Source organism: Saccostrea echinata, unplaced genomic scaffold (genome assembly GCF_033153115.1).
Source record: "Saccostrea echinata isolate AGI-Se365-2 ecotype Australia unplaced genomic scaffold, CSIRO_AGI_Sech_v1 ptg000046l, whole genome shotgun sequence".
NCBI classification, from domain to species: Eukaryota; Metazoa; Mollusca; class Bivalvia; order Ostreida; family Ostreidae; genus Saccostrea; species Saccostrea echinata.
In genome coordinates this window covers 4875303-4887793 of record NW_026889795.1, presented here as the reverse complement: position 1 = coordinate 4887793, position 12491 = coordinate 4875303, and the positions used below count along the sequence as shown (strand labels likewise).

The following is a 12491-nucleotide window of genomic DNA, read 5'->3' as shown; positions in this document are numbered from 1 at the left end:
AACACCCAAGACGATTCTAAGCCAATAAGTACCTGAAAGTAGGTCAGGGTGACCTACCTATCACTTGTCATTCTCTGAGGACCCAATATGCATCAACTAAGTTTGATGATTTTAAGCCAATTAATACCTAAAATATTTTTAAAATTACAACCATAAAATTTCAAAAGTAGGTCACATTTACCTACTTTTCAGTCGACCTACTCCGAAGACCCAAGATACACCAACTGACAAATTTGATGATTCGAAGCCAATTAGTACCCGAAATATTTAATTATAGTCATATAAATTGAAACGTAGGTCACGGTGACCTACTTTTCAGTTGACCTACTCCGAAGACCCAAGATGCATCAACTGACAACTTTCAAATTTCAAGTCAAATAGTACCCAAAAACATTAAATACAGCCATCAAATTTCAAAAGTAGGTCACGGTGACCTACTTTTAAGTTGTTGTACTCCAAGGACCCAAGATGCATCAACTGACAAAGTTTGATGATTCTAAGCCAATTAGTACTTGAAATAATTAATCAAAGGTGACCTACTTTTCAGTCGACCTACTCCGAAGACCCAAGATACATCAACTGACAAAGTTTGATGATTCTAATCCAATCAGTACCCGAAATATTTAATTATAGTCATATAAATTGAAAGTAGGTCACAGTGACCTACTTTTCATTTGACGTTTTTCGAGGACCCAAGATGCATCAACTTACAAAGTTTTATGATCTTAAAATGTCCAAATTGTGCATCTAAAACGCTTTGAAATCGAATGCCTGCAAAGTTCAAAAAGTAGGTCACTGTGACCTACTTTTTAATAAATATGTTTTATGGCCCCAAGATGCATCATCTTACAAGATTTAATGATTCTAAACCTCTCAGTATTCAAATTAATGACCTTAATTGTTTTGAAAAAGATTGGCCATAAAATTCAAAAAGTAGCTCAAGGTGACCCACTTTTTAGTCAACGTATTTTGAGTACCCAAGATACATCAACTGACAAAGATCATAGGCCTTTAATTGTTCAAAATACGCCTCTAAATCATTTTGAAAACGAATGGCCGCAAAATTTAAAAAGTAGGTCACGGTGACCTACTTTTGAGTCAACATGATATGAGGTCCTTAGATGCATCAACTGACAAGATTTGATAATCCTAGTTCTAATAGTAAGCAAAATATCAACATTTTAATAAAATGTAATTTTTGGTCAACTTTGAAGTGACCTTGAGACCATACCCTTTGCCCCAGGGCAATTCCACGCGCAGATTTTAATCTACAACATATCTTCATCCTTTTGTGTAAGTTTGGTGATAATCTGCTTAGTGGTTCTTGAGAAGAAGATTTTTTAGCAACCAGTACTTTTGTTTCTATTTTCCTAATTATCTCCCATTGTTTAAGGGTCATAACCCTAGTTTTGGTATAAACGGGAGACCTTGGGCCAAGGATACCCTGTGACAAATTTGACAATAATTGGCCAAGGGGTTCTTGAGTTATGCCCCACATTCTAAAAAGTTTGCGCACACCACACAAATGACCATCGCATTAGTTCTTTGAGCCTTTGGCTCAGAAGAGCTAAAAATGTAATTAAAGTGCCTCCAATATCCACATATAACTAGCGGCCAATGTATAATTATACAGAGTGAAAAATAACCGACACTCCCAATGCTGAAATCAAAAAATGTAATTAAAGTGTCTCCACAAATATCCACATACAGCTAGCGGCCAATGTATAGTTACTGTAGTATACAGAGTGAAAAATAGCCGACACCTAATTACTCAGTATTTCAGCTTGTAATCCTAGAGTTATTTTAACCGCATTCGAATAACATTTAGAAACAGTTCAGTACTTCTTCGTTTAAGACGGCTTTATGTAGAACATCCTTCCAACTTTTTGGCAGAGGTACAAAAATACTCACAGTGACGTCATCTCTAAATTTAATCTGGCCATGTTCATAGTAAACATCACCGGGAAATCCTACAAATTCCACCAGCAGATTTTCCTTGATAAAGGAAACAATGGCACGCAGAATAAAAGACACAAACAGGTTGATATGGATGGCGTTTCGAGCGCAATGGAGCTTTCTACAACATAATAAGATTATACGTAATATATACATATGTAGGCTATATAGGGATGGATTGTCCCAGTTTCACGAACATTGTTTTCATTGATACATGTATGACAAAAGAAGCCCATAACTCTTAAATGCATAAAGCATGACGATTTCTGTTTTAAAGTCATTTTTTACTTCAATTTTACGTTTGCTTAATTTTTATTTTTTAGAAATTCACAATTTTTTTCAACATAACTTTTAATTAGAATTGCAAATAACAAATGCTTTGAATCAGTAAAAAAAAAAAATAGAACGACACTAAAATCTCTGATTGTAAATTTAAGTTGTGATTTTTTGGCATATCCTTGCAAGAAATAAGCAAGATCAACTTTACGGTGTATACTTTACATGTAGGTTTACAGAAAACTAAACTCACTTGAAGTAAATCATAATGACCACGGCTATCACTAATGACGCTAGGGAGAGACCATACCCAATGTTATACATCAGACGGACCGAGTCCGCATATTGCTGAAAATTGAAACAAATATCAAGTAATGATCAATTTTGATTTACACGTGCAAAATCTCAAAAGTAAGGGATAACTTATACGTAACAAAGCAAAATGCCAATGAATAACTTCAAAACACATATTTTTTTACAAGATGAAATACAAATATTAATTGAACGTAACAAAAATGATGGACAAAAATCAATTAATAAATCACTGTGTTTTCCAGAAGGAGTGTTAATTTTTTTTTTTTTTTTTATAGATTCCTTTTTTGTCACGTTTTACGTATATGAATATTGGATTTGTACGTAATCCTAAAAGTTAATTTTTCTTCTTAGAAATATTCTATTCAGATGATGTATTCTCTATATAAAAAAATCCCCATACCAACAGTCATTACTTTTAAGAAATACAAGTTATTTTCATGAAATTGAAAAAAAAAAGATTCTTTCCTCAATTAAATAATTGAAATATAAATACCATCGTTTCAGATATTTTCCTTTGTGATCTAAAGGTGATCCTTTATTTTTTATTTTTTTCTCGTATGATTCCTATATTTACCTCGATCAGCGCTGGAACTGTGCGAGGATCCTCGTTTGTTTGTGACCCGAGGCACTGGGTAAAGTTGGTCCATGTATGGTTATTGAGCGGATTAACAAACCAGGAACCATCCTCATTACATTGTCTAGAGGCATTCTCTGTGATAAATTAATATAATTATCAGGTACGCATCTTTTTAAAGATACTTTCTTAATTTTGGATCTTTTTAAAAATTCCCATGAAAGAAATTTGGATAGCAAAAACAATTGCAATAAAGTTCCATAGCTGAAAAACTTTCCAACAGGCCTCTGAATGGAAAGCTTAATCAATCAATAATGTTCTGACAGAATGCAACATTGGATGTCATATTCTAACATACAGCTATTACTCACTGGATTTATCTAATACATGTTTAGACTAGAGTATTACTTTAATTTTCTTAAAAGTATATAACAATCAAGCTAGAATTGGGAGAAGGACAAACAAATAAGAACTTATATCAGGCATGCTCTAATAAACCAGGGAAAGACAAACTCTAGTGTAATTGTCAATATCCATAAAACCTTTACATTTAAATCAGACTTGGAAAACTGTTATATACAGAATGTTGATTATATTTTTTTTTATCAGAATAGTATACTCTCTTTTCACTTCGAACGCCTTTTGTTAAAAAAAAAATACGCTACTTGTATGCTACATATTTCTGATGCAACGATCGTTTTACGCATTTGATGGCCCTCTTCTTTCAGTCAATCACATTTAGAAAACCTACTCAATCTTACTGAACTTTTTTTGATATTTAACATTGACCCTCTGATAAAAGAAATATAACTCCTTTTTTACGTTGCGCCTCTGATCAAGAGAGATAACTGTTACTGACCGGAATATATAAATATTATTCCTCTACAAAATTATCAAGTTATAAGTCCATTGCTGACAAATCTTGTACTGCAAGGTATCTTAAAATTATGTGCATTTTAATTACTAGTCTAAATTGGATTTCTTTTGTAAAATTATTAACGTTAAATCGAAATTTTTTATTGTGTACAGAGGGACGCTGAGCCTTAATCGAACACGTTCTGTAGATGTATACATTACTCACCGCTGGTGTCAATATTTTTAATGTGACTGGGACAGGGCTGGATCGCCAACTGGCCCGCGGGTGTGGGAGGCCAACACATCACTGAATCCCAGGCTCTTCTACAATGGATTCCTGTCAAAACAGTTACAAGATATACTTAGCCTATATATAAAAACAGTTACAAGATATACACTTTATCCATTGAATCAACTTAGAGATATCCTCAGTCTATCCATAAGAACAGTTACAAGATATTCTTGGTTTCTCCATAATAACAATCAGCGTATTTCCTTATCTACTCATAAAGACAGTCATTAGATATCTTTAAAGTCTATAACTAAAAACTGCTATACCAGATATCTCTAGTCTATACATAAAACACAGTTTCCAGACATTCTCAGTATTTCTGAAATAAGACCAAATATACATCTGGACATACATTGTCTATACTTTTTATAATAGGATGCCAAACTTTTAAAAGTTTAGTTACAGGAATTGATGTAATGTTTAGAAACAATTATTATCCCCGATCTAAGCCTCTTTAATATGTATACATTGGATGACTTTGAAATTCATACGGGGGGGGGGGGGTTAGCCCAATATAACTTATATAGGGGTAAAAGGATCGGACAGCCCATTTTAGAAATTCAGATAGCAAGATGGATGCAAAAAGCTCATGAATAGAAAAAATAGCATTCTGTATTTCAGAAGTAATTAAAAAATAAAAGGAACAAAGAAGGTACACCCCCTCAGCTTGACGGACGGGGGGACTGGAGTGATTAGTAGTACTAGTCTGGGGGTTGGCGTTTGCGATGCAGGTGAAAACAGTCTTTTCATTTTAAAAAAAAAGTTACAAGATTTCCTTAGTCTTTCTCACTTTATATGCGATTATTATACCTCTACTGGTTTTTTCCCTATATAACATTAGATTGTTAGATGTGACTAATTCCCTAGAAATCGTTATGAATGGACTAATCCCCGTGCGTTAGTCAAATGAGGTAATCCCTGCTTCGAAAGCTAATTCCCGGTTATCCGTAATCCTCTAGATTTTACTTTTACATTCAATTTGGTATGATATGTGAATGGACTAATCCCCGTGTGTTAGTTCAGTGAGCTAATCCCTGCTTTGAAATCACGCTATCTGAATCCTCTAAATTTTACGTTTGTATCGGTATGATAAAACAGTTAAAAGTATATCATTGCGAGAGTTAGCAAGTTTCCAGTTCTCCTCGACTGGCGAAGCCGAGGGAAATAGTCCTGGTCGAGAGGAACTGGAATCTTGCTAACTTCCTCAATGATATAACTTAACTGTATATTGTTTCTTTTAGTTTGGTGGTTAGTTAGTTAGTTAGTTTATTTGGGTTTTTTTGTTTGTATGTTTATTTTTGTTTTGTTTTTATGCCCCCGTTTCGAAGATTCGGGGATAAACAGTTTTTGCCCTGTCCGTCCGTCTGTCTGTTTGTCTGTTTGTCCGCAGAAACTTTAACCTTGCCCATAACTTTTGATTGGTTGGAGCTATGACTTTCATATTTCACATGTGTATTTCTTGTGACAAAACCTTTCTTTGGGTACCACCATATTTGACCTTTTTACCTTGACCTTGGAGTTTGACCCAGTTTTGCAAAATTGTACCAAACTTTAACCTTTGCCATAACTTTTGAACAATTGGTGCTAGGGCTTTCATATTTCACATGACTGTATAATCCCTGTGACAAGACCTACCTTTGGATACCAACAACTATGACCTTTTGACCTTGGACCTATGAGCTTTTGACCTACTTTTGGAAAACTTTAAACTTGGTCATAACTTTGAGCGAATGGTGCTTCGGCTTTCATATTTCACCTATGTATTTCTTGGGAGAAGGCCTTTCCTTGGACACCATTAATTTTGACCATTTGACCTTGACCTTGATGTTTGACATACTTAAAAAAAAAACTTTAGCCTTTTCCATATCTATTCAATGGTTGCTGCTAGGGCTTTCATATTTCACGGGTATATTCCTCGAGATAAGACCTTACTTGGGTACCAACATATTTGATTTGCATTTGAGAAAGTTTAACGTTTGCTATAAGTTGCCATACGGGGACATCAGTGTTTCAAAAACACATCTTGTTTGTTTTGCTTTTTTTTTTTTTTGGTTATTCGAAGAACTGAAATATACTTTCACATGTGATATGATTTTATTTGATTTATGGACACGGATTATCCTCACGGAGTGAATGACCCGACATTTTGATTAGATTACCCTCCTCTTTATAGAGAACTACAAAGTAAACCTCCGTGTTTAAGACCGTCTTATCTAGCAGTACAGAGGAAATTATTGTTCCTCCCGATGTTCAATGTTTTTATGTCACTTCTTATTTTTCGTCATCATCTTTCACAGTTTTAAGTTACCTTCAAAGGAAATCAAATCTTTTCTGCATCTTTATAGCTTTGATATTGTCTGAGCGGGGAAAGTTAGTTGACCCTAGAGAGGGAGCGTGACCTTTAATCTAAATTTAAACCTCCTCCTAACCAAAGTATTAGCCTTGTGGTTCTGGAGAAGATGAAGAAAAAAGAATACTATTACATGTGTTAGTAATAGACATTCAGATAGCTAAAAGAACAGACAATTAGACGGACAGACAGACAGCTTTAAGAACAGACGGGCAGCTAGACGGACAGACAGAATCTCCTTAGAAATCATTACTTCAGACAACAGCTCGGATTAGCTTAATTGAGCATGAAGTTATATAAAGATCTAGGAGGGGAAGTGTTCACAGCAATGTCATTATTATGGCCTTCCTTCCCTGTATCGTCCTCAATCATAATACCAGTTTAATAACTGTGTAATAGTTTTAGTAAGTACTCATACCCCTCTCCCTTTTGTATATGTATATAGTTGTTTGAACAGAAATACATTTTATTCATTTGTTGACTGCGATAGATCTTTTTTCATAATATATAGGTATACATATCTACTAACATGGTGAACGTTGCGTATTTCCAATTTTCTGTCCAAGAGAACTAAAGGCAATGTCATATACCTATTGAAGATGACCTTATATTGCTAAAACATGTATATTTCAAGACAAATTCCTTATTGTAGTATAGATGCAAAGAATGTACAGTATTTATATTTCTACAATATGTCTCTTGATGCGAAGGTTTTGGAAGTTTGAGGTCACCCGTTAATGGTCCACGCAGAAAATAAACCAGATGCGATGGGGGAAAAGTCATATTGCTCATGCACTAGAATACTAGACACAACTCGCTCTTAAGACACTGCATCCCCAACAAGAAATCACCCTCCATTGGGATAACTCGCCATATTCACAAAGACAATTTACGTGATCAAACGCAAAGCATACATGTATTTTAATCTGAATGATAACGTTAATTCTGTATCTCTACGTACTAGTTTATGAATATAAGCACTAAGTCATCTCTTATGTATATGCATCTTAGTAAATTAATATTTCTACTATATTTTTTATACATATAGTATCATAAAAGTTGAAATATTTATATTTAACAGATAAGATGTAGAATATTTATATATGGAACAACCTTATACAGGATGATCGAAAAAGAAAGGGGGTAGTTGTTTAAGGGACTAGTTATTTTGATATAAAACATTTCACGCTACATTACAAAAATAGATACCTAGATCAACATTTAATATTAATGCTATGCTATTATTTATTATTGCTGCTTAGTTTAGCATCCAAACTTCTTACATCATGATGAAAAATTTACAATTCAAGATGTAAGAAATATATTTGATTATACCCATTGTCAATAAACATAGAAACTTTTCTTCGGCTTTCTGTTAGAAATACATTCATATAGTCCACGTATTGCAGTCCTCTTTTATTTATTTATTTATTTATTTTTTTTATTTTATTTTGTTATTTTTTTTTTTAAACTAAGCCAAGGTTTTCTATCAAGCAAGGTTGAAATTTGCACCTTAATACAGATTTCTAATGAGGAAAAAATCTGTGTATAATAACAAATCCGTTTGTTTTCATGATGGCTAAATATTAACATCTGATTTCCATCAAGCGGATCACCACAAACGTCATCAATGCTGAAATCTGGTTTCTATCTAACAGTTATGAAAAGAAATGAGATTTTTTAACCCCCAGTAAAACCCATCTTCATGTATAGGTATAAGAATCATATGTGCAAAAAATTCTCCTCCAAATCTAGCGAGAGTCGCTCACACAGACTTTTACCATCCAATCTCTCTCTCTCTCTCTCTCTCTCTCTCTCTCTAGTGTGGAATTAAAGCTTTTGCAATTCAAGCAATTCAATTTGCACTGAAGATTTTTAAGACACTTACTTTTAAGGAAAAAACAGAAGATTTTGTTTTTCAAAATCTCTCTCTCTCTCTCTCTCTCTCTCTCTCTCTCTCTCTCTCTCTCCATTTTGTCTTGCTATAAAACTTGCAGTAAGTTTTAAATTTTTGAGCTTTAAAACCTTAACTTTATGATTTTTTGGCGATCACGTGAGCAGCATGAAAAATATAAAAGTTAATTACTCCAGGCAACACAATTAGCCTCATTCCCAGTTCTAACTTAACTCTGATTTCTCCGACTTTATTAAGTTTTCATGAAATGTTTTTCAATGCAGCTCTTTGGGGTATAATTGATTTTCTTAATGGATCTAAAGTTGGTCATAAAAATAAATTAGGTATTAATTTTGCCAAAAAAAAAAAAAAAAAAAAAAAAAAAAAAAAAAAAACATAGAAAAAAGTATTTCCTGCAATATACAAATTAAAGGATTGAACGAGAAAAAGGAAATATAATAGTTATCTGCAAATATATTGACCTGCCGGATATTAAATGAAAAAAACTTTTAGTTTTAATAAGTAGTGAGTGTATAATTCAGCTACACATCTTCCTGTGTTATCTATCAACACCTGAAATGCTTCAAAAATGCATTCTATGTACAACGGCTGCATACACAGGTACGTCACCAGATTTCTTGAAAGGAGGATGCTAGGGAGGGTCTGGGTGGGGTACCCATCGACTAGGCTAGACAATTTGTATTAAATGGATACTACTTTGGTTGATTATGGTGCATTCTGGAAATCTATTACCAAATATTACATAAATTCTAGCAGCATTACTAGATATTACTTTAATTAGATGTAATGGATTTAGTTTCTCCTATTTTGAAAGGGGAATGCGGTTGCACCGAAGGTACAATATTCGAACGGCCTTGATACGACAAAAATGACGACTCGATGTTCCGTTTTCCTTGTAAGATCTTAGCTAATCCCGACATTTTGAAACTTGACTTTTCAATGAACCCGATCTACTTTACAATGCTACCTGTCTCGCTTTGTACATTGAAATTTACGAAAGCCTATTAGGATCAAACTACAGTTAAAAAAAAATTAAAAGGTGTTATAACGCCTTTTGAAAAGGCGTAATAACGCAAATAAAGGCGTAATTACGCCTTTCCAAAAGGCGTTATAACGCGAAAAAAGGCGTTATTACGCCTTTTCAAAAGGCGTTATTACGCCTTTCCAAAAGGTGTTATTACGCCTTTCCAAAAGGCGTTATTACGCCTTTCTAAAAGGCGTTATTACGCCTTTTCAAAAGGCGTTATTACGCCTTCCAAAAAGGCGTTATTACGCCTTTTCAAAAGGCGTTATTACGCCTTTCTAAACGGCGTTATTACGCCTTTCCAAAAGGCGTTATTACGCCTTTTAAAAAGGCGTTATTACGCCTTTCCAAAAGGCGTTATCACGCCTTTCCAAAAGGCGTTATTACGCCTTTCCAAAAGGCGTTATTACGCCTTTTAAAAAGGCGTTATTACGCCTCTTTTTTCAATACATGACTTACTTAGCCCACCCTGGGGGCTGATTATAATTAGATTTCCAGGAAAAAAGATTTTTAAATGTGTAAAATATTTTCAGTGTTAAACCAACTTAGTCCTTCTCTGATGCCAGACGCCTCTACCAAGGTGCATGGATTTCAGAAATTTGGTTGAAGGCTAATTGCTCATTATACCTATGCAAATACTTTGCCTGTTTTTTACCAGGAGGAGAGAAAAATATTTCAAATTTGACATGAATTTTTAATACGTGGCTAGCAAAGCCCAAAGCTGGTTCTGCCTATATCCTGGATTTTCAAAAGTAGAGTGTTGACTTCTCTTAATATGCAAGCAAAATGCAAACAACTGTCTGCGAGATGTGCAGGAATATAGAAAATACTATAATTTATAATATTAAAACTATAATCTAAATATTGCATAAATAAAGATGGCTTTGGTTCAATCTTTCATATATTTACTATTTTAAAATAACGCCTTTCCATTTTTGGACATAACTCCTTTTCAAACAGGCCGGTAGTACGAATGCGAGTGGGGGGGGGGGGGGGGGCTCCCACACCCCACTTTTTGAGACAATAGTCTTGCTATAAAAAATCATTTATTGATTGCTTGGTCCCTTAACATTTTGTTGCAGTATGGTTAAACTCGGGCAAGTCATTGCATTTAAAAAAAGTTTTACCGAAAAATTAGAATAAAGCCTATTAGGATCAAACTACTGTAAAAAAAAATTTAAAAGGCGTTTATAACGCCTTTTGAAAAGGCGTTATAACGCGAAAAAAGGCGTAATAACGCCAATAACGCCTTTTGAAAAGGCGTTATAACGCGGAAAAGGACGTAATAACGCAAATAAAGGCGTAATTACGCCATTCCAAAAGGCGTTATAATGCGAAAAAAGGCGTTATTACGCCTTTCCAAAAGGCGTTATTACGCCTTTCCAAAAGGCGTAATAACGCCTTTTTAAAAGGCGTTATTACGCCTTTCTAAAAGGCATTATTACGCCTTTCCAAAAGGCGTTATTACGCCTTTCCAAAAGGCGTTATTACGCCTTTCTAAAAGGCGTTATTACGCCTTTCTAAAAGGCGTAATAACGCCTTTCTAAAAGGCGTTATTACGCCTTTCCAAAAGGCGTTATTACGCCTTTCCAAAAGGCGTTATAACGCCTTTCTAAAAGGCGTTATTACGCCTTTCTAAAAGGCGTAATAACGCCTTTCCAAAAGGTGTTATTATGCCTTTCCAAAAGGTTTTATTACGCCTTTCCAAAAGGCGTTATTACGCCTTTTAAAAAGGCGTTATTACGCCTCTTTTTTTTCAATACATGACTTACTTAGCCCACCCTGGGGGCTGATTATAATTAGATTTCTAGGAAAAAAGATTTTTAAATGTGTAAAATATTTTCAGTGTTAAACCAACTTAGTCCTTCTCTGATGCCAGACGCTTCTACCAAGGTGTATGGATTTCAGAAAATTTGTTGAAGGCTAATTGCTCATTATACCTATGCAAATACTTTGCCTGTTTTTTACCAAGAAGAGAGAAAAATATTTCATATTTGGCATGAATTTTTAATACGTGGCTAGCAAAGCCCAAAGCTGGTTCTGCCTATATCCTGGATTTTCAAAAGTAGAGTGTTGACTTCTCCTAATATGCATGCAAAATGCAAACAACTGTCTGCGAGATGGAAGGCGTAATAACGCCTTTTGGAAAGGCGTAATAACGCCTTTTGGAAAGGCGTAATAACGCCTTTTGGAAAGGCGTAATAACGCCTTTTAGAAAGGCGTAATAACGCCTTTTGGAAAGGCGTAATAACGCTTTTTGGAAAGGCGTAATAACGCCTCTTGGAAAGGCGTAATAACGCCTTTTTTCGCGTTATAACGCCTTTTGGAAAGGCGTAATTACGCCTTTATTTGCGTTACTACGCCTTTTTCCGCGTTATAACGCCTTTTCAAAAGGCGTTATAACGCCTTTTAAATTTTTTTTACCGTAGTTTGATCCTAATAGGCTTTCGTAGAAATTAAAGAATTCAAAATATCAAAAAAAGATTGTTTTTGAAACCCGTTACATCTACATATGTAATTATTTTAAAGGTCCTTTTTTGCCTTTTGTACCGAACATAATGGACCATTTTGCATGTAAATTATTATCCATTTAGATGCCTGCTATGATAACATTCAAAGTTGATTTTACATTAAAGTAAGTCAGGGATGTGGAGTATAAATGCTAGTACTAAAAACAGAGTCCGTACTCTATACAATACACCACTGTATACCACATATAACACAAAACACTCATTCTACTTACTGCATAACACTTAAAATACAACATACAAAAAACATACATTTCAACAAGAGCATTTTTGTTCGTTGTTCTTTGTTTTCTGATTTATTAATCATGTTATTATATTCGAATATTTTGAAAACAGATAATTACAACATAAGCGGATCGACTGGGGGTTGTCACGAAGCCCCCCCCCCCCCCCGAAATCACCCCTA

At 34.4% G+C, this 12491-nt stretch overlaps 2 protein-coding genes across 3 annotated transcripts in view; one reads left to right on the top strand and one right to left on the bottom strand.

The window, feature by feature from the left end:
- LOC133202179 (uncharacterized) overlaps positions 1-12491 on the top strand; it is a 392144-nt gene that overhangs the window by 109298 nt on the left and 270355 nt on the right. The gene's annotated exons all lie outside the window — the stretch shown is intronic.
- Positions 1-12491, bottom strand: part of LOC133202181 (secretin receptor-like) — a 65015-nt gene that overhangs the window by 11352 nt on the left and 41172 nt on the right. For both annotated transcript variants that reach the window (XM_061337955.1, XM_061337956.1), the window contains 4 exons: positions 4203-4313; positions 3122-3258; positions 2486-2580; positions 1912-2077 (listed from right to left, as the gene is read on the bottom strand). In XM_061337955.1, the coding sequence (XP_061193939.1) occupies positions 1912-2077; positions 2486-2580; positions 3122-3258; positions 4203-4313 (509 nt within the window). The remainder of the gene's footprint in view (positions 1-1911; positions 2078-2485; positions 2581-3121; positions 3259-4202; positions 4314-12491) is intronic.